This window comes from Eupeodes corollae, chromosome 1, assembly GCF_945859685.1.
Source record: "Eupeodes corollae chromosome 1, idEupCoro1.1, whole genome shotgun sequence".
NCBI classification, from domain to species: Eukaryota; Metazoa; Arthropoda; class Insecta; order Diptera; family Syrphidae; genus Eupeodes; species Eupeodes corollae.
This window is the reverse complement of record NC_079147.1, coordinates 138049016-138072541: the sequence shown is the minus strand read 5'-3', so window position 1 is coordinate 138072541 and position 23526 is coordinate 138049016. Positions and strand designations below refer to the sequence as shown.

The window sequence follows — 23526 nt, the reverse complement described above, 5'->3', positions numbered from 1 at the left end:
TGAAATGGTGCATATAGTAAATAAATCACAGAATACTCAAGTTCAACTTTCGGTTGAAGTAATAAAACATGATCAACTCTATTTTTGACACAAGTAATCTTGACTTGATAATAATTTGGATTTTTCTTGACTTAAGTATGCATGATTCGAAAATCTTCCAATATTGGCCGAACTGTCAAAAGTCTTCCAATAGCATGAAATTATGTGACCGTTTATACGGTTGGTTTATTTCATCCAAATATTAGACAATTTTGGTAGTACCTGTGGCATGATGGTTGTTGCGTTGGACTGTCATGCCAGAGGTCTTGGGTTCGATCCCTGCCTGTACGGGTACTGCCTCTTGCAAGGAATTGACAAATACTCCAAGAGTAATTCTTGTCATGAAAAATTGCTTTCTCAAATAAGCCGCTTGGATTCCTGCAATTACTCGCACACAGGAATGGTTGAGAGTTGTAAGTGACTGGGCCCTGGTTCTCTACAGACTGTTGCGCCACCTAATTTATATATTTTTATTTATTTTATTAGACAATTTTTGGTAGAAACTAGGCTAACAAGGTTGGATAACTTAATATAAAAAAAAATTGGTAGCTTCATTGGAAAACCATTTTCTCGACAGATGATAGAGAATAGGAAGTGAAAACAACATTAAAAAATATAAATAAAATTGTCCCATCCTTTTTAAACACTTTATTGTATATACATATGTATATATTTTCTTCTTCGATTTTTTGCATTGGAAAATCCCCCAATATTTTATTAGTGGACAATCGTCTTATTATTTCAAAATTCAAAAATTGGGTGCATTGACGAACAAATGATTGCAATAAGTCGGCCAATAGAAAATTTCACTTTCGACAGATAAAATTGGGTGTTTTGCGAATAATCTGTCAATATTGGAAGATCTTCCAATCATGTAGGTACACTTAGCTTAACTTTCCAGTTAACTTTCCAATTCGTTGGCTATTGGCCAATCTGATACTTGAAAATTGCCTAACCTTCAAGTCCCTTGTGTGATCTAAACCTCTCCATTGAAATCTAATGAGAGCATACAAATTTGTATTAGTTATTTGTCAAAAAGTCCCTGTTTAAGGCTGTAACTTTGGAGCTCTAAATGCTTTACAAATTATGACATGTACTACAAAAAAGCTTCAGTAGCTTTTGTATCTGCAGCGCTATTTGATTGTGAATTGAAATAGTTCGTTCAAAAACTACCCAATCCTAGTATTGAATGGCCCCTTTGGGCAGCTGTTCCTTGAAAATGATTCACCATTGAAAAATTCTAAAAAAATATCCGGTTTGAATAAAGTTTTTTTTTAGTGAAAAAATAGCATCTAAAATTCATTAGATTCATTTTAATACCAAAAATATCAAAGTTAACTTTCCTAATCGCTTTTGAATCTCGAAACGATAGCTTCAATAATGAAACCCAATGATTGCCTTAGCGTAAACAGAAATTTGTTCCAATGATTGCAAAGACCTATCTGTCAAAAAACTGGTTTGAGGGTGTAACCATTTGGAAGTACTCCCTAAAAACACAATACATTCATGAATAAATATCAAATTTAATAGATATTTTCTATTTAATTGCTTACTTTTCGTTTTCCTTCAAAATGCAACAAATTTGCGTTTGTGAACGTTTGACTTTGAACATTTGGACATCATTACTGCAGTGAAGCGTTAATGAATTCATACTAAATTCTTCTGGAATTTGGAAAACCATAATCGAGATTGTTAGTGCGTATGACTGTCATGCCAGATGTCTTGTTTTCAATCTTCGCATGTCCACCTACGGTTTTTTCCACAGTTATTGCCTCTTTTGAAGAATAGACAAGTCCTTCAAGAGTATTTTTTGTCATGGAAAGTGCTTTCTCAAATTAGCCGTTCGGATTCGGCATAAGAACTGTGGGTCCCCCTCATCTCGGAGATGACTCGCATATTAATTATTGAGCTGTGATTTACTATAACCTGGTTTTCTACGGATTGATTGCAAAACCTAATTTATTTATTTGTATTATGTTGCAAAATTATTGTTTTTTCCTTCTTTGGAGCGAATATAAAAACATTTATCTGAATGGCGGTATTCAAAAATACATGTATGCAAAATGGTTGTCGAAGTTTTCGAAAAAATCGCGTACGCAAAACCGGTCTTGTTTGATTCGAAACATCCGCACATCCTTAATTATTGAGTGCAATTCGAAAGTGAATTATGGTGGTCTAAAGCAGTTTACCATAAATATTGGGCTTAGTGTTGTGACTTTCAGGAATGGGGAGTTCTTGGTAGACAAGCAAAAAAAAATGATGTAATTTCTTTCTCTTTTTGTTAAACCGGCTTCACGCATATTATACACGAAATTATTTTTACTACGATCATTATTATCAATCAATGTTTTTAATAAAAGAACTTTTATCATTAATTGAATACAAGAAAAAAGTGCTTTTTTTAATTCAAATAAATAACCGATCTGCATCGTATCGCAAAAAAGCAGTGGTGCCGAACAATTGCACAAAAAATTGACGTTTGTGAATTTACTCTTATTCGACAGAAATTTCCCGATTTCTATACCTACCAGATCTTTTTGGGAGGATTGGACATTCTTGGAGGATGAGTCAATCCACTTTTACACAGATGGCTCAAAAACCAAAGAAGGGGTTGGCAGAGGTGTGTACTCTGAACGACTGAAATTAAGTCTCTCATTCCGCCTTCCCAATCATTGTAGCGTGTTCCAGGCGGAACTTTTGGCGATAAAAGAAGTCTTGTCTTGGCTCAAAGAAAACGTGATATCAACATCTGATATCCGTATTTTCTCTGATAGCCAGGCCGCTATCAAATCTCTGGACTCTGTCTCTACAAACTCTATAACAGTCCATAACTGTCGATCATCTCTAATGGAGATGGCGCAACAGTTTAATATTCACTGATGAACTCGCCAGGAACGGTACAGTACAGCCCATTCTACCACGTTTGGCAAGTACTGGCATACCAATCGCTACTTGTAAACTGCTGCTAATGCAAGACGCTGTGAGGAGGGCAGGCACCAGGTGGAACAACATCACCACGTGTCAAATCACAAAAAACATCTGGCCAACACTGGATTTAAAACGTTCAAGGTGCCTGCTCTCTCTAAGCATATTGCATATAAGCTCGATAATAGGTGTCATAACCGGACACTGTCTAATAGGAAAGCACGCCACGAGACTAGGCGTATTCTCAAATGACTTTTGCAGAAGCTGTAGGGACGAGGAAGAGGAAGAAACGGTTCTTCATCTTCTCTGCACATGCCCTGCTCTAGCTCGAAAACGCAAGAATTACCTAGGAGAATTCTTCTTTAACGATCTAAACGATCTAAATCATATCGGTATAATCAGCCTTCACGTTTCGTAAGGGACTCAAGCTGCTTCCATTGAGCTTAGGAGGAAGCCTCAAGATTCATGTGGTATCACAATGGGCCATTGAACTGGCCTAAGTGTGTCCGTTTAAATCTTGGACCCAACCTTATTCGAGTAAACATTGGGAAAATTTGTCAGCATTTATTTTGTTGGAAACTTAATTTTGTTTGATAAATGATAAACACAATTTTTGTTTCACATTAAAACCAAATCGGAAAAAATAACAATAAAGGTGCATCTATTACCTACATGGAAAAAGATCTGGCAACATATTGGGAGAAAACGGACACCGAGCTCAATAGTTTTTGTCTGTCAATTAAATCCTATCTGATTTAAAAAAAAAAAAGTTATATTTGTTTACAAAATTATATTGCTTCATATTCTAAAAACATTGTTTTTAATACAAGCAAATATGTTTTGAAGAGAAAAAATATAATCAAAACAAAATGTCAGTACAATTGAAAGAAGCTGCGATATATATTTCAGAACCGTTGATTCTTCCTAGTATTCCATTTGAAGGTAGATGAAATATTAAAGACTGCGAAATTTATAAAATTGTTCAAATGCAAAAATATTATTGGCATCATCAACAAAATCAATTATTTTGTTTGTTGTGGAATCGCGCAGTATATCTTTCTTCAAATTGATTTGGAATTTATTTCGGATATTTTTTTTATTGTAAGGAGAATTTCAACTTAACCTCTATTTTTTTCAAGGTATTCATTTTTTTTGCTGGGCAAATATGTTCCGAAGGAAGTTTCCCACTTTGGCTCCAAAAAAAACATTGGGCAGGTTCAGTTCAGGGTTCAGTTCAGGGAGTCATTCCGTAATTTCCGAAACGATAATCATCAAAACGAGAATCATTAACGATATCGTCAATAATTTGCTTCACGTAACTTTATCACTATCGTCTCGTTCAATAGTTTTCAGTATAAGTTCGTTGAGTATATTCCAAATGTCAAAATGAACTCAACGAAAGATAATGCTTATTCAATAACTTGAAAATGTTATTAAACTTGGTTTTTCTCTATGAGAAATTTTGAAAATTTGCAAAAAATGTATTGTTAATAAACATGCCGCCTATTTTGTGATGTTTAATGTTACTGTCACTTTTTGTGTTTTCATTTTTTGCCGCCGAAGATAAAACTATAATACCAAAATGTTTGTCCAATATATGTTATTTTTGTAAATCAGCTGCAGAAATAAACCCAATTTGGTCCAAGGGAAGAAATTGAAGACTTCATTTTATGCACAGGGAACATAACTTGGCTTCAAAAATATTTTTTGTTTCCAAAACTAATTTGGATTAGTGCTTTGTGCAAGAGCGATACATAAATCGTTGCCTGTCGAATATACCAATGTTCATCCGCCCCAAAGTTTCAATAGTTACAGCAAATTTGAATATTGAAGGTATATACATTATGTATGTAGAACGACAACCGTCTGGCAAATTTATTTATAATATCATTATAAAGTCCTCTTCTGCAATTCCAAAACTACAATTGTTTTATTTATTTAACAACAATTAAGAGAGATTACTAATGTTTTGTATATAAAAAAATGCTTACATATGGGTTAGAATAGATTGAAGGTTCCATTCATCTCTTAATTTTCTTCGTAACCGAATTCATTGTATTTTTTTGAGTTTTTGTTTTCATTTTGTAACAAAACTAAACTACATCAACACTTTTTTACTTTAATTTGCTTAGTTGTCAATGGAAATTAATAGCAGACGATACCTACTTAGCTATCGTGCAAGCGTTATCGTTTTGACGATATCACTTTGACGATTATCGTCTTACATGAAGTGAGACTATCTTCGAAACGCTATCGTTTTACGGAATGACCCCCCAGCTTTCAGTTGGATGAAAAAACTTTATTAACTGTCATTTTGATAGAATTAGACTTGACTTCATAGTTAGGGAGATTTTTCTTGCCTTACTTTCCAGTCAACTTTCCATTGAAAATGCCTTAATTGGATGGTACATTTTTTGAAAACTGGCCAATCAGATACTACAAACTTGACTAACTTTCAAGTCCCTTATGTCGTCTAAACCTGCCCATTGTAATTTTTTTGACAGGTCGTTTATAGCTATCATTAAAAATGTATGTATTGAAACGAATTTCCTGATTGAAAACCTCCGAAAAATGTTAACTGATAGTAACATGTCATTGAGATTGTGTGAAATTGGAACACAAATCAGTGGAACTATTTATTTCTAGCAAAAGATTGATGCAATAAGATTAATCCTGTATTCAAGCATTTTGTCAAAAAAGAGCAATGCATTTAAAGTTTTATTTAATTTATAAATCCATTTTAATTTTTTTAATGATGAAATTTTATTTTAAAGACAATCAAAAATCCATTTCGTTTTACTGTTAGTTTTCCAATCTTTTGCTGTTCCGATCACATCATTAAAAAATTTACTGATGAAATCAACAGTAAACACACTGTCTGAGGCACGAAGCTCGATGTTATGATCGAAAGAAAACAACATTTAATGACGTAAATTTGCTGATTGCTATAAACGCTCATCAGTAAAACATTTCAGATTCCCCCAATTTTACTGATGGATTCTACTGATAGCTATAACCGGCCCCAAAGCCACGAAAAATGTATACTGACAGAAATCCGTCATTGGAATTGTGTGAAATTGGAACACAAATCAGTAGAACAATTCGTTTCACTCTTGAACATAAAAGCATCAGCTGTTCAGGCAATGGCGGATCCAAGGGGGGGGGTCAAAGGGGTCATGACCCCCCCTGGGAGATAATTTGTTTGCTTTTTCGTACGAATTCCCTTCAATTCAAAACTAATCGTATTGCGTTAATGGATATGACCCCCATTATATTTTGAATTATTTATATTTTGTATATGAAAACAACATTTGTATTTTACTTCCTTAAACTTTGTTGCTAAAAGTACTACTTTTGACTGAATGTTGGACCAAAAACATAATACAAATCAAATATTCAGCCCTATTCCAAGAACACTGCACAAACTCATCAACTTTTGACCAATTGACGATCCAGGGGTGGTCATATGAGCCAAAAAGCTTAAACAGTTAAGTTGTATAAGTAAAGATTTCATTTAAAGATTTATTAGTAATTTAACGACATTTACCAAAAAGTGGTTTGCTGTCAAAAACGCTCAATTTAGAACTTGAAAAACTTTAGTCATTTTTTAAATTATTTTCATAAAAATTGTTTCTAAGAAAAAGAGCAAATATTCAGGTTCTTAAGAAGAAACCTTGAATAAGACATTATCAATTTTATATTAAGTTGCCTTTAAATTCCTTAAACTAGCCTTTAATTTTATTATTAAACTTTTTTGACACACATAGATAGTGAGCATTGAAGTGATTTTTACTTGCGGCATATAGGAACTTTATGGCAAGTTTTGCAGATATCTCGGAAAGGGGACAAAATTTTTGTACGAAATTTAAACGTAAAATGTTCATATATTTATAAGCTCTTTATTTAGTGCTTATACCAAAAATATTTATTAGACAAAATTTAAAATGATTTTCGAAAAAATAGGTAAATCTAGATTTTTCGACAAATAAAATGGCATTTAAATTTTTGAGAAAAACTTGTTTTTGAGGTACATTTTTAAATCTTAAAATATAGGCAATATTTTTAAACAGACTTTTTGGAAGAAATTATCAACTTCTTGCGAACCAGTCGTGCATTTCATTTCTTTAAAAATTGGTTTACTGTTGAATACAAAAGATTTTACAAAATTAAATAAATCTACTTTTGAAGTAAATTTGATTTGGATGCTCTAGAACTGAGATTCAAACACGGATTTCAATGAGACAAATGTCCCAAAAAATCAAGTGACACTTTTATTAAACTAATGGCTAAGTGAAAAACATAATAAACGTTTTATATCTATTGATATAAAAGCTTTGAAACGTTTAATTTGTGAGTACTACTAAACTCTTCTTCTTCTTTTAGAGAAATTATGTGCTTGAATGCAACTATTTCCTTAAATTCAAGAACCAAACCTTTTTGTCTCTACAATTTTTAAGTTTTGTTGACGACTTTATAAGGTCCAAATGCGGGTAAGCAGATTGATAACGATAGTAATAAGAGACTCCCGGAAATTGAGTTCGAAAAACCTACGTCAAAAAAAAACCCGACATTTTTACATTTCAGATCCTCTCTCATTTTCTGGATTTTTAAATTTTTACAGCGTTCTTCGCATAAATAGACATGAAAACAAGAAAAGTGTGTTTTGTTTTTGGAAATACGTGCTCGAAATGAACCAAAAACCCTCTAAGCTATTGTATTTTAGCTCTTAAATATGGAATATTTAGACAACTGTTCGAATCTAGGAATGCTTTCATATCAGTCATCCAAATTAAATAGTTAGACCATAACTTGCTGGACAACAGTGTTCTAAATAATTTGATAACTAAAGTTGTCATTTTAGCAATTATTAAATTTTGTTAGCACCCTTTACAAAACATTAGAGAACATTTTTAAGCGGTGAGTAAAAACTCATCTTTGTGTGTGCCCCCCCCTGATGAAAAGTCTGGATCGGCCCTTGTGTTCAGGAAAATGAATTTCCGTCCGGAAATAGAAAAATGCATTTTTAGAGAAAAATAAATGTGCGACTTAACATTTTTTTTCTCAAAAAAAATCCTTGTGTGATTTACGATAGATCGGTACGTAATTTTCATTTACAATCAAAGGGAAACAACGTCAAATATCGATTCAAAAAATTTCCGGATCAATTTCAATGATAGCTGTAACTGGCGCCTAATTATGCTGTTTAAGGCGCCAGTTATAGCTATCATGAGTTTCATCATTGAAAACAAACATTGGAATTTTTTGGCAGGTCGTTTATAGCTATCATTAGAAATGTCTGTCATTGATACAAATTTCCTGATTGGGACCCACCGAAAAATGTTTACTGATGGTAATATGTCATTGGGATTGTGTGAAATTGGAACACAAATCAGTGGATCGATTCTTTTCACTTTTAAACATAAAAGTATCAGCTTTTCAGGCAAATAAAAAAATACATTTTGATAGAAAAATAAAGGCGCTATTACACTTTTTTTCTCAAAAAAAAATTCTTTGTGTGATCTCCAATCGAATAGTATATACTTTACGTTCCTAATCGTTTTTCGTTTTTTTTCCGGATCGATTCCAATGATAGCTATAACTGTCCCCTAAATGTATCAGCTGTTCAGGAAAACATTTGTTTGACTCGACTCCAATGATCGATTTCCCTTTCCGTGGGAAATAATATTCCTGGGGTGGAATCGGGTAAGGTGATAGTTGACTATCAATTTTTTGATAGTCAAATTGACTACCATTTTCATTCCGTCTGTGTAAGATGATTAAACTCAATTCAATTCGATTGAACAATTTCAGATTCAAATTGTCAAAATTCGTTGTGTCCTTGGTGAAATTTTAAATTGCTTCTTATAAAATATCTAAATAGAAGTATCAAATTGGCTGATTTTGAATACAATTCTTACTTTTCTCGCTTTTTTTCAAATGTCGTAAGCCTTGTCGGTCACAGGAAAAAAGAAACAAAGTGAACTGAGAAAATTTGTTAGTAGTTTGTGTAAGCGTCTGGTAGCTCTATTCGGAATAATCATTTTTGTTTTAAATTGACTATCACATTTTTTTGTGACAGCTTTTTACTCGTAGGTATCAATTTGACTATCAAATTACGTAGATCAAATTGGATCATTTTGATTGTCATTTATCAACAATCACCTTAGCCGATTCTACCCTTGGTTTATTGCTCTATTGTTCCAAGTCTTCATATATTTTAAGCTGTTATATTATCAACTTTAAATTAGAAGATGGTGACGACTACACATAATAGGAGAAGTCAAAAAGATCTGTAATAAACTTAGAGTATGAAATTTTATACGGATCTAGCTGAAAAATATTTAAGTCACTTCCAGATTCCTAATTATGCTGTTTAACAAATATATGTTTATTGCTCATTTTTTTCCTGTACAGTCTTAAATATGCTTGGGTATAACCCTAAATTTTTATAAACATACTAAAAATGATATTTCAATAACTACAACAGTTAAGTTATTACGTTCGTTATATTTTAGATACATACAATAAATACTAACTACTTTATTGGCGTTGATTATGGTTTATGATTCGTATTTTTAAATACATTCCGAAATTTATTTATTTTGTAGTCTATGAATGTAGTTAAAATGAGATATTATGAAATAAATTAGTATAGAAAAATAAAATAAAACAACATCGAATGCGTAGGGACTGATGCATAGGGACTATAAAAATAATAAAATAACTTCACGAAAACATCTTACATGCTTACACAGAGGCATAAATAATAATACAAAATAAAAACAAGGCAACACAAAATTATTGAATTTTTTTATTCTATTATCGTCTTAATTTTGTTTACTAAATTTAAAAATAAAAGTAGAAACTATGAAATAAATACATAACAAAACTTAAATCTACTATACAAGGCATTTTCTTTTTGTAAATTCAAACAATATTATGACATCGACTTATATTGATTTCAAAAGTAGTTACGTTAACGGTTTCTTTTTTAATTTAAATTCACTTTTATTTTATTGCACTGCAAGTTGAGTCAAAGTTTTTTATTTTTTGTTTTTAATGTAACAAATTAATCAAAAAATATTTTAGGCCGATTCATCGTTTGGTGGGATATCCAGTCATTTCTCCATTATAAATTGTAAGTTCGCTGTTGAATGGCACGTTAGTGACCAGATCAATGGAATATGCAGGAAAACATAAGGTAAGTAGTAGGCATCCGTTATGTATTATAGCTACGTAAATTATACGAAAGGCTACACAGAACACATAAAAAAACACATTTTTATAGAAGACACGATGACATGTGAAAATGAAACACAGAGAATATTTGTTTTTAAAATTTTGTTGTATAATTGATTTGGTATAAAATGTTTAACAATAAAAACTAATATTAATAAAACAAAATGGGAAGGAAATCCAAAAAAATTTAATATACACCCTTCACACACAACCGTAAAAGAATTATAGAGCGAATTTTATTTTTATCCACTTTAATTTTTGTTTATGTTTGATTAAGGCACAAAAACGTTTATGTTAACAATTTCTTATTTTAAGATTTTTTTTGTTTTTTGTTTATATACAAGACAGTGAACAAATATAATAATTGTTTCTTTTTTTTTATTAGTGACATTTGAAAATTGAAATTCGTTAAAAGCTCAAGAATTATTGACAAAAATGAATAATTTTAAGCAATTTATAATAATAGTTCTACAATGGTAAATAAATTATGTAAAAAATGTGAAGCAAATACTTGGATGGTTCCAGTATTTATTAATAAATGTTATTTTAAGCTTAAATTGCACTCTTATCTACGATAGACCTATTTTTGTAGTAACACCACTGTTAAAAAATAAAAAAAGTTTGAAGAGAAATAAATTAAATAAAAATCAAGCAACAAATTCACAGCACAGAAAATTACAATATTGAGAACAAAAAGTATAGAAACAACATGGAAATTGACTTACCTTGCGTACGGCGAACTAACACCATTCATGGAGAAACCGTCCTGCGACGGTAGTACCAGTCTTTTAACCCACTAAAAGAAGAAAATATTTATCTTAGATTGAAAACCAAGTCATACAAGATATAAACAATATATTGTTAATCATAATATCATGGATCTTTTTCTTTCCTGGCTTTTATTAAAAACAAACAGAACAGGCACAAAACTAAAAGAGGCTGGGATGCGACCCGCATCGATAACTTCCCATCTCGTCTGTCGATTTGTTGTCATATAAAGAAATAGTTAAGCTTGAAAGTCTAGTTTTGTTGAATAGTTTTTTATTCGAAAACAAATTTTTACCAATTTAAGTAGCTTTTCTTAAATTTTTACAAATTGGATGAATGAAATTAATTTGAGAGATATCAAGAACCGAACATCAATTTTTACCAAATTTGCGTACTATTTTTTCTAGATTCCAACGGACTGTTGGATTTTTGTTGGATGAAAACAATATTTTTAATTTTTGAAAAGCCATTTGAATCAGAAGTAAAATTTTACTAGTTTTAGTATTGTTTTTTTGTTAGGTTTTTATTTTTTGTAATAAAAACAGTCATTTTTCTCAAAATTTTACTGAATGTTGACAACAATATTTTTCAAAAGATAAAATTAGCTTAAAGCCAATATCTCAAAGTTTTGAAAAGATATTTTTGTCCAAAATCAATTTTTACCAACTTTTATAAATTTTTTTGTTCAGGTTTTTATATTTTGTATAAAAACTGTCAGTTCGATTTTTTTAAAAATTGTTCTGAATGTTGAAAACAATATTTCTTATAAGTTAAAATTGGTTCGAAGCTATAATCTCAAATTTTTGAAAAGATATTTGAATCAAAAATCAATTTTTACTAAATTTTGTTAAATTTTCTATTAAGTTTTTATTTTTTGTAAAAAAAACTGGCAATTCGATTTTTCCCGAAATTTTACTGAATGTTGAAAACAATATTTTTTTTAAAATTAGCTTAAAGACAATATCTCAGAGTTTTGATAAGATATTTGAGTCGAAAATCAATTTTTACCAACTTTTATTCATTTTTTTGTTCAGATTTTTATTTTTTGTTAAAGAAAACTGTCAATTAGAATCTTTTCAAAATTTTTCTGAATGTTGAAAACAATATTTCTTATAAGTTGAAATTAGTTGGAAGCCATAATCTTAAATTTTTGAAAAGATATTTGAGTCGAAATTCAATTTTTACCAACTTTGAGTAATGTTTTTTTTATGTGTTTTTATTTTTTATAAAAAATATTGTTAACTTCATTTTTCTCAAAATTTCACCAGATGTTAAAAACGTTTTGTTTCGTTGCACAAAACTGGAGATAAAATCTATTTGTATTCGTAAAATTTTCGAGGTGACAATTTTTTTTTAGTTTTGTGATTTACAAAAAAAACGTTCTTGAATTTTTTTCCAAAAATATACTGATTTGGTATCACGTTACAATATATAATATAAAATTTAATTCAAGTCTCTAGCGTCATTGGTTCGTAAGATAACCAAAATGTTCACCTTTATTTAAACCCACGCAATTTATCTTGAGAGCCCTTTCTGCATCTTTTTGCCATATTATCTGTATAACAAAACAAAAAACGGTCGCGAACGTACGGACGTACACACGCACGCACAGACATCTTTCTAAAAATCTTTTATATGGACTCTAGGGACCTTGAAACGTCGAGAAATGTCAAAATTTTCAATTTGACAAATCGGACCCATTACAAAAGCTTCCTATGGGTAGTTAATAAATAGAATTGTACCTAAATGGCATCCCTGAGGCACGCCAGAATTATCAACAAATTGAATAGAGTACTTGTACTTTTTTAAATATGATAAGATCTAATTTAAGAAGTTGTTGTTAAAATCTTGATTGTTTAGTTTTAAAATGTACGTATTTTTTGCGCAGGTTCTGCATCTTGTCATGAAGACTGCTTTTTCAAATAAGCCATTTGGAATCGTAGTTCCCCTCCATCCCTGACATTACTTGCACACAGGTATGGTTAAGAATTGCAAGTCACTAGGCCCTCGTTCTCTATAGACTATGCCACACCTAATAATTCTGAAGATAATTGCTAATAACGATTAAAACGCAAAAAACTGCCATAGCTACAAAATAATACCTTGACATTGTTAAACTTAAGACTATTAATGTAACCTTCAGACAAATTAAATTTGTATAAAATAATTAAAATCAAAATAATCCACCTACCGGACTGTCATTGATTCTTTGGCTGCCCATGCATGCCGACATGTGTATCACGAGATAAATATTAAACAACAAATACAGAATAGAAAATATGCCTGAAAATAAATTTAAATTAATTAAACATTCCTACGTTTTCCAATATTGAATAAGTTAACTTACAAATCAACACAAGTAGCAAAGTGTCCAAATCAGCACCTCGTACTTGATCAATAACAAAATATAGATTAATTCCTATTACGACTATACAAACAATAATCGAAAATATTTTATTTGCCCTGTAAAATATAAAAAACATTTAATTAATAAGCACACAGTTTAAAAACAATATATATTATGTATCCAAACTTACAATCCATTTACAAAATCACCCATAATGGCAACGGATGACGTAAAGGCAACCGTTGGTATAACAGCAAATGGTAACTGCAGCATCATGACTGCATTCAATATATCATTCATACCGGTAAGATCTTCAATTTTACTAAAGAATGCAACACAAAATGTGGGAACGATTGCAATGAAACGTGTAACGAAAACTCTCTTCCACCGAGGCCATTGCAAATTGAGAAATCCTTCCATACAAAATTGACCAGCATAGGTTCCTGTCATTGTTGAACTTTGACCGGCAGCTAATATTCCCACAGCCCATATAATCATTGCAGCTGCCCCAAATGTACAACCTAAGAATAGGCCAGCCTTGTACAAATCAGCATTAACTATATCCGTTCCATTGTTGTTATCAACAAATGAATGTTGGGCATCAGGATACATCGTTTGATTAACACAAACATCGAGCTATTTGTTAAAAGTTTCGTTTAAAAAAAAAGTGCATATGAGTGAAAATATTTTTATATTTGCATCTTACCACTTCTTGGTTAGTCTTTCCATACAGACCATGAGCAAATACAGCCACAACAAAAACATTGATGACAAGTGACACTAGAAGAGCAACGGTTGCCTCAATGAAGAAATAGTAATTTGCTTCACGAACTTTATTTGTCTTAGTTCGGTCAACATCACGAGACTGTAAGAAATTTAAAATTATTATTATATTTATTTCTTATTGATACTGATTGGTTAAAGTATTTTGTTTGTTTACCTTAACCAAGGCTGAATGCAGGTATAAGTTATGTGGCATTATGACAGCTCCAACAACTCCAACTGCCTGGAGAAAAACTTTGGAATCGCATCCACTACACCAAGGGATGAACATTCCCTTTAAGACTTCAATTTGATCAGGTTTTGAGACAACATACTAGAAAGGAATTTATTTTACTTTATGATTCTTTTTATGCAAAATAAAATTAAAAATATTATGGGTTTGCAATAGAATTCAACTTTGGACGATACTATTTAATTGAAAACTTTTGTCCAACATATTCTTGAAGACACCCTCAATAGTTCTTGGCTTTTTTAGGCTGGTTCTGGTGTAGAATACCGTATTCTTATAAAATTTACTTTTAATGTATTGGAAACAAGAAATATTCGTAAGATGTCAAACCAAGACTGTTCGGTGAATGACTACTCAATTCATTGTTTTGATTCTTCAAAAACTGATACAGCAAAAAATACTGGGGCCCTACTATGTTACTCGATTCTACTTTTGATTCTATTAGAAACTCATTTCCGATTCTACTTTCAAATCGTACTACGTATGAAAGTAGAATCGGACTTATTTTCAAAAAAAGTCGTACTTTCGAACAAGTATTGAGTTGTTTGACAGTTTTAAAAACAAAAATCGAGTTGTTTGACAGTTTTAGAAACAAAAATAAAACATCAAATTTTTGGACAAGAATAATTATTACAAAAATGGACACCGTTGGAATTTGGTTTAATTTGCAAGGAAATTAAGAGCTGTACGAGCAAATTGATTGTAAAAGAATAAGAGATAATCCAACATAATGGAGCTGTGTGAGAAAAGGTTTGAGCATATACATACATATGTATATACGGTAGAATATTTCAAAACATTCTTAATGAAAAATATGTAATTTTGTCTTAGTTTTTTAAGAACTATCGTTTTTCTTAAGACGGATTTATGTTCTTACTTAACAACATATCATTACCGATCATCATTAAGTTAGAAGCAGCATTGAAGTTTTTGGAAACAGGAAACCAAATCGGTGGTGACAAGAACGCTGGACTTGCACAGCAAACCATGTCAAAAATACTTGCCGAAGTTTTGCCTTCAATCGAAAGAGTCATGTGCCGCTGATGACGAATTTTGAAATGAATACTAGAACTATTCGATTCTCGTTGGTTCGAAAGTAGTCAAATAGATACCGAGTAGCAATTTTTCGAAATCGAGCAGTTTGATTGTAGAATCGAGTTAAATAATAGGGCCTCTGCACGTACATACGTACATTACTATAGCTTATAAACGGGAGTAAGATAATGGCTGCGCTCAATCTCTGACAGATAGGGTATCCAGATACCTTTTTATTAGTCTTTTACGTGTAAAATAACAACTGATCAAAAACAGCTGAGATGTCAAAAAAGGAATCCAAATGTATCCAAGAATTTCTGGGGTATGTATGTATCTGACAGAATAGCATATTCAACACATGGTTGAATTTCAAGAAACTTGAAAATTTATTTCAGCCTTTCGTATTTGTTGGTAAACAAAAAGGTACAAAATGTTAGTTGAAGTTGAATTTGAGGATTTTCTGTAGATAATAGACGTTTAAAAAGCTATTTGCCTCCGAATGTTAGAAGGTAATTATGACCTATTTTTTTAAACTTCAGAATTGATTTGTTTTGTTCTCGTTTTATAGATGACCAGTCCGACGAATCAGTTGAATTATCGATTAAATGTTTTATCTAACAACAATTTTGACTTCAAAGCTTAAATGTTTCTCTGCTTTTTGTGAACAGCTGAAAGTTGTTATTATCCAACTCGTCCAACAAGGTATCTAAAAATCCACCTATCCAACACGAGATTGAACGCAGCCAATACAAGTTATAATTCATACAGATCAACTGTCTAAAATACCGTTTAGCGATAAGTTTTAAGTAAGGACACATGTTTATCTTATCCCTTAGGGGCCACACCTTTTACAGACCAAATAGAGGCAACACATTACCCCAAGATGAAAAACCCATTTCAACCAGTGTGTGTATATTTTAAGTTGGAGAGTTCTTTAACATGTATCAAGATTTTTGTAGGTTAATTTAATGTCAATTTAAAAAAAAAGCATATTTGTATTGAATAATGGTTACGGCCGGACTGAGGTAACTAATTACCCAAGCCCAAGGAAACAAAAGTTCAAACCGACGGTATGCAATTTTTGGCTTACTATGTAGAGAAGTCTCTTCGCAAACTTGCCTGCCACCGTCAGATGTCGTTAATTGTATTAATTTGAAAACTTTAAGAACTCGAATTACACTTTTTAAGCCTGGGGCTTTGTATATGAACACTATAGTACTCATGAGCAACATTTTTTAGGGCGACCGGATGCCGAGCCATTGGCGTTAGTATTGAAAGTGGAGACATTTCGGGTGAGCGAGAGAAAAATATTATTTCCACTTCCACAAGCAGCCAGCAGAATAAGGAATATACAAAGCCTGGGGTAATGCGTAACACCATGTGACCGGTAAGAGTTAAATAGTCCTACAAAAAAACCAGCAACGGCATATACACCTAGTCCAAAAAGTCTACGTCAGCAGCTTTTTATTATTAAACAAGTATTTTGAAAATCCCATTTTTTAATATTTGGTAAAAAGACAAAGGTGGGAACTAAGTTTTTTTCAATGTTGTCGTTTTTACATTACTTCCTAGTACTTTTTTCAAAAAACACTAAAATCAGGCTGCTATACGGAGACTTTTTGGACTAAGTGTAGCTCGAACATGAATATACATATTTCACGAATAAATTTAATTGCTTTTTTTTCAAATGATAGTCTAATGTTTAAGGTTTCCCCTAACAAAGAGTAAGTCACAAGACGATCTTGTTCCACTGTTTATTGCTAAACAACTTATTTTGAAAGACCTTAAAGAAGTTCATCGTTGAGTGAAAGACGTCCAGGGTTAAATTCGTTTTATATCAGGATTTACCACTGCCATAAAATATGGAGTCAAAAGTCGTACTTTCTATAAGCAATATAAATCACACCCAAATAACAATCAGAAAGTAGTGATTTTCAAAATTGGCAAACTTTTCAGCTGTAAGGTTCGATTTTGAATGCTTTCCGTAATCCGATTATTAAAAATTGTGTTTTGATTTTTCAAAAGGAAAATGGAAATTTTGGTCCCTTTTTCCAAACGTTATGGCCTTGCACGTACCAAGGATAAGACGAACCATTCCTTACACCCCCAACACCCCTGGTGCACGGGGCATAGTCATTCTATCCGTCAGTCTTTCGTTCGTATTGCCGCTCGCCCCTAATAAAGTTTTTTCCGTGTTATCTCTTTGATTTGTATCTCTGACCCCTACGAGCCTACTGGACTTTACCCGTTTTAAACGTTGACGACTGCTTATACACTGGAGTGGTAGTTTTGCTACTCAAAATGGAACAGCAAAATCGTGACTTTGTGATGTGTCTACAAGGCCTGTACTACGGAAGATACCAACGCCACTTATTGGCAGACGATCTGTCATGCTGTTATAGAGGTTTGTGTAATATTATTGTTTATTAATAAGCCATTCGTATCATGTCTTTAAACGAAGCTTTGTATATATGTCTCTGTAATGATTTGAACCATTCGGATGAGTACGATTGCGTCGAGATAAGTCTGTTTTGTATTCGTTGTTAAACTGTCGAAAAGTGCTAGCTGTCCTCTTACATAAACCCTTATGCAACATAACCCGTTTTTGACCTTAAGCTTGAACTGAGCGTCTTCAGAGCAACCTTGTTCCAATTTTACTTTTCAATCGTACACTGTTTTTTAGAGAACATGATACATAGATAACGATAATTAACTAAAGAAAACTGAATTTTTCTTTTTGTATTTAACCTTTCTATGCATGAATATATTTCTAAGACACAATTGTACCGAAATCTTAAAAATGTAGGTAAAGCGTGCTGCTGTGGTAAGGGCGGGGTTTATTTACTATACTTCTTAAACATAAATTGCTTTTATATTTTCCATTCGGCGTCTTGAGTACGTAAATTATAAGAAGGAATTACCCTTAAAATATTGCTAATCGTAACAAGCACAATAGTAGCCGTGGAAAACATAAACTGGCTAATTTGAGAAAGCACTTTTTCATGACAAGATTTACTCTTGAAGGATTTGTCAATTCCTCGCAAGAGGCAGTACCCGCGTAAATTAAGTTTTTAAATTAAGGTGGCACAGGCATGGATTGAACCCAAGACCCCTTGCATGACAGTCCAACGCACTAACCATCATGCCACGGGTACTTTAGTATGCGTGAATGTACGTCAAAATGCCGTTCTTATGATATGCGACTCATCTCTATAGGAAGGGGGACCACGACCCATACAAAAATTCCCACTCTCCCTTTAAACGTTTTAATTTTTGCATCCAAAAATTGAGAACTTAAAAAATTTATATAATTTTGTACAATACAACCCAAGTGAAAAAAAAAAAAAACTCAATTAAAATATTTCACTAAAACCAATCTGGTCTTTAGCTTACAAGTGAAATGGTCTTTAATCCAGTCTAAGTTTAGCATAAAACAATTGACAAAGGTTTAAAAAGATTATTATAAAAAACCATATTAACATGAAACCGAACAAAATCAAACATACGATCAGACTTGGTTTTCTAAATTTCTTCCGATCGGAAAATTAGAGAAAACTTCTATCCCTCTTTTTTCATGTAAAGATCTATCAAACCATTTAATTATTTTATAAAATAAATATTTATACAGTTTTAAAGTTAATTTGGATTTAATTTCACATGATTAGAAATAAATAATAAAAATAAAAAAATGTATGCATTTGTTAAGAGTGCTAAGGTAAATAAAATAATCATATTCAATGTCGGTTTGTTTAATTGTTTTCTCTCAAATTCAAACTTAAACATTCAATTGATAAAGCTTTATACACCGCATCAAAGTGAGTTACTTTAATTACAGACAATACATTATTGCGGAAATAATCTCACACTGCTGATATCAATTCGCTAGGTCGCAATAATATTATCCCCTATTCAATTTTTTTCTTTTGTCCAAGGTCTTTTAATAAATTGTTGAAATTACAAATACATTGTGTTGCTATCGAGTCGGGAGGGGCGGATAGAAAAAATTATAATAAATCAATTGTTTACATTTTTTTGTTTGTTGGCTACTGCGGTGTGTAGGATGTTTTAAAATAAATAGTAATTACCTCAAAGCTAAATGTCACAGCCATCACAGTTATAAGTACGCCAAAAAGCAATTCAAGTTTTCTCAGGCCATATTTGTCCAAGAATAAAAACGTAAACGTGTCAATAATGGTGATAAGCGTTCCACCCCACAATGGTATACTGAAAACGAAATTTTAACGTAATAGTAATAATCTCTATGTTTGATAAGAGGCTACGTGTAAAATTCGAGCAACACTTACACTTTATTTGATAAAAGGTATATCGCAATTGCTGTGCCAATAACCTCTTGCATATCGGAACCAATTATCGCAATTTCGATCATTATCCAAAGTACGAAGCGTGGAAGTTTCTTGTACTGCCTGTAGCACATTTCTGCTAAATGCAAGCCTGTTACTACCCCTAATCTGTGATAAACAGACAATTATTTTTCAAATAAGATAATCGATTAAATATTGTTTATAAATAATATTACCTTGCTGATAACCGCTGCATTAGCAATCCCAGGATTGTAGCGGCGAAAAGAACCCATAGTATCTTATACTTGGCTGCTGCACCACTTTGAAGATCAGATTCGATGTTACCGGGATCGAGATAAGCAATTGACATAAGAAACCCTGGACCAGTGAAAGCCCATAGTTTTCTAAAGCTGAATCCGACCTATTAAGAGAAATAAAAACAATCTTTTAGTGAAACTTTAACTTTAAAAGGATAACAAAAACAAACCTTTTCAATTTCGGGTATTAGAATTTTTTCATCACTGAAATATGCTTGTCTTGCTGATTTCAAATGTGTTCCTTCATTTGGGGCAATTTGTGGGTCATTACTGTAAGCGATGGTCGCTGGCACTCTTTGCTGTGCTGAATATGATGAGAAATCACTTGCATTGTTTGAGCCTACCCGCGCTGCTTCGATTGTATCACCATTATCATCGTAGCCAGCATTCGTTGCCATATTCTGTGTATGAAAATGAATGAGAAAATAAATTAATGAAAATGAAAAAAGAACGAACATTGCGGTCGAGAGTGAATTTAATTTTTATTTTTTATTAAGATTTAACTTCTCACTGACTGATGATAGCAAACAAGATTTATGGTGACGAGACAATGTTTAATATTTCCGTTTTAAGCCTCATAAGATTGTTTGTCTTGACTGTGTTTTCAAAGTCGTTAAAATAAAGATTATTATTATAAAAACATAAAGAAAATGATACCATGTTTTTATTTTGATGCACCTAAGGGTTATTTTGTATTGTGAAGAAGAATTTCATTGCATAGACACATCATTTGAAACAAATGAATCATACGAAAACATTTTGTGTAATGTATTTTTTCGTGTTTTTTCCTAGAATGTGGTTTACATTTTATTTTTCATTGTGTTCATTTTTCTCATATTTCATATTTTCTTTATCATTTTTAAGTTTCAATTCAAAAAAAGAAGACAAAGAAAACAATAATATTGTTATTTGAGCAGGTGAATCGGTTTTCTTTTTTCTTTTATTAATTTTAATTAAATTAATAAAGTTTGTTCTACTAGTATTTAGATTGACTAAAGGGTGTTTTTTGGAACGTGTGGTTTTTAAGAAAAATATAATTTAATGTTAAGACCAAGAATGTAGTTTTGTTATGAAGATAAGGGTTTGCCATTATGTTTTAAAAATGATTTTGGGCAAGTAGCCTCCGTGGCTAGCTCGAATAAACTCCAGCCTAATTCCCGACAACTATTAAGTGCGTAAGCCAGCCAATTTGGCGCATAAGTCACCAGTGAATTGAGTTCGTTTCATTACGTGGATTTCGTCATATCATAGTGTTATGTTCAGGAGTAATCCTTTATGCCAATTTATAGTCAACTCTGGTGTACCTCAAGGGAGTCACCTTGGTCCATTGTTGTTTATATTATTTATTAATGATTTGGCTTCTGTTTTAAATAATTTTATATCGTTAATCTATGCAGGTGATGTTAAAATTTTTAGAATTATTATAAAGAGCTACAAAAACATATTAATTAATTTTGGAAATGGTGCAATAAAATGGGAAGGTTTAGACGACTTCAATTGCAGTCAACTTCATGCTTTGAACGTAAATTTCGACCCAGGCAACTAGTTAGTTTTTCAAGTGTCATAAATTTCCAATTCAAAACTTTGCTTCGCAAACCACTACTTTATGTTCATAGTACAACAACTACCAAAAACATTATTGTCTAAAAAACACTCCTCAGGCAAGCTACAAGTCTATCACGATTTGTATTTTTTATTGCAACGAAATATTACTAATTTCTTTTCCTATTTCTTACTGTCAACTCGTCAAGGAATCCATTTACAGAAAACATTAAATGAAGTTGTGCAAAAAATAAATAAATCATAGAGTAATAAAGTTCAGCTCTCAGTTGAATGAAAAAGCATGATCAACTGTCATATTGATAGAAGTAGACTTGACTTAATTTTTCTTGACTAACTTTCTCCTCAACTTTCCATTAAAGTTGCCTTAATTGGGAGGTAAATTTTTGGCAGCTGGCCAATCAGAGGGAAGAAACTCGTTTCGTCAAAACTTTTTCCTGAGAGTTCAGGGATCCATGTTATTAAAATTCTGTGTTTCTTTTGTAAGGCCAATTCTTAAATAGGCTTGCGTTAAATACGCCATAATATTCCGTTCATATTGATTTGTTTCCTTGGCATTATAGACTTCTTTTACTTCCCATATAGAATATATAAATCAAGTGACAGCTTTCAAAAAGACCCTTCTCTTATTGGAAACGACACGTCTAAAGAAACACCCGTTTTGTTTATCTATATTTTTGTCAATTAAGAGATAAAAAATCAATTACAATAACGACTCTTACAAGTTTTAAAAATAAAGTCTATTTTGTTTGAATGTGAATTTTTTTTTCGAAATATGGTGTTAGACCTGCTTAGATTAATATATGAACAATGGCTACATTAAATAACTTTAGGCACGTGTGTGGTTTCATGAAACATATTTTTTAGAAAATAAGCTTGTAACTATTATATGATTTGAATTAGTTTGTTTTTATAATATTTTACATTGCAATTTAAAAAAAAAATAACAATTAAGTATGATCTTGATTAAAGAAGAAAAAGAAAATATAATTTGGTCATTTCTGCTACAACTGCAATCTTTTATAATTGGTATTCAGTTCTTCGACCTTTTATAAAATTCTGTTATGAAACTTCGAAAACAAAATTTGTTAGCAAACAGAACTAAAATCTTTTATCCGTTGAGCTAAAACCGAAACGGCACCAAACGACAACTAGCCATACAAAATACGGTAACTATAAAACTACTTACTTTATTGGTATAGTTAAAACGGTTTTGAGTTTTTATTGGCCTCTTTGCTTTATTAGAAATCCATTTTAAATTCTATTAAAAAATTAAAAAAATCCATCTGAAGGTAATTTGGTCGTTGAGTTTTCAAAAACATTTTGATGGATTTGTCTTCTCTTCATAGCATAAATCTGCCGAAAAATCCAGATATGCGATTTGATGTTAAATCAAAAAATAAATCAATTTACTTTGCTCCAAGGAATGCAAAAACAGCGGAAATTTGTGTTTGACAGATATAGATCGAAAATAAATTGATTGATTTTAACCATTGAAACCCACATAAGCCCAAGCAACAAAATCCTTTATCGTACACATATTTTTCACAGGCTAAGGAGACAAAGGTGAGTGTAATCCAACGAACCTGTCCTTTTTTCTTTACGAATGTGATCAATGCTTTTAGTGAAAAATTTGAATTCTATTCAATATTATCCAAAATTCTTGACTTAATAGCTATAGGTTCAATTTAAGTAGATAGGGTACCCGGATACCTTTTTTTTAGTGTTTTAAAATGTGTTCAGACGACTTAAGGGACTTGAAAGTAAAGCAAGTTTCCAGTATCTGATTGGCCAGATGCCAAAAAATTGCCTTCCAATTAAGGCAACTTTATTGGAAAGTTGTATGGAAAGTAAGTCAAGAAAAATCTCCTTAACTATCAAGTCAAGTCAACTTATTTCAAAATGACAGGTGATCATGTTTTTTCATTCAAGTGAAAGCTGAGCTTTACTACTCTATAATTTATTTATTTTTTGCACAATTGC

The 23526-nt window shown here is 31.7% G+C and overlaps 1 protein-coding gene across 8 annotated transcripts in view; it reads right to left on the bottom strand.

Annotated features, from left to right (window-relative positions):
- Positions 1–23526, bottom strand: part of LOC129942914 (protein Malvolio) — a 63904-nt gene that overhangs the window by 4065 nt on the left and 36313 nt on the right. For 4 of the 8 annotated variants that reach the window (XM_056052045.1, XM_056052044.1, XM_056052047.1 and 1 more), the window contains exons 2-12: positions 20154–20384; positions 19903–20087; positions 19670–19834; positions 19451–19589; positions 14259–14414; positions 14025–14183; positions 13509–13954; positions 13319–13434; positions 13163–13254; positions 10929–10999; positions 9758–10111 (exon numbers count right to left, since the gene is read on the bottom strand). In XM_056052045.1, coding sequence (XP_055908020.1) covers positions 10060–10111; positions 10929–10999; positions 13163–13254; positions 13319–13434; positions 13509–13954; positions 14025–14183; positions 14259–14414; positions 19451–19589; positions 19670–19834; positions 19903–20087; positions 20154–20381 — 1809 coding nt within the window. In that variant the 5' untranslated portion in view covers positions 20382–20384 and the 3' untranslated portion in view covers positions 9758–10059. Of the gene's footprint in view, positions 1–9757; positions 10218–10290; positions 10804–10928; positions 11000–13162; positions 13255–13318; positions 13435–13508; positions 13955–14024; positions 14184–14258; positions 14415–19450; positions 19590–19669; positions 19835–19902; positions 20088–20153; positions 20385–23526 lie in introns of those variants that run through there. The other 4 variants (XM_056052048.1, XM_056052051.1, XM_056052049.1 and 1 more) reach the window with 4 other exon arrangements.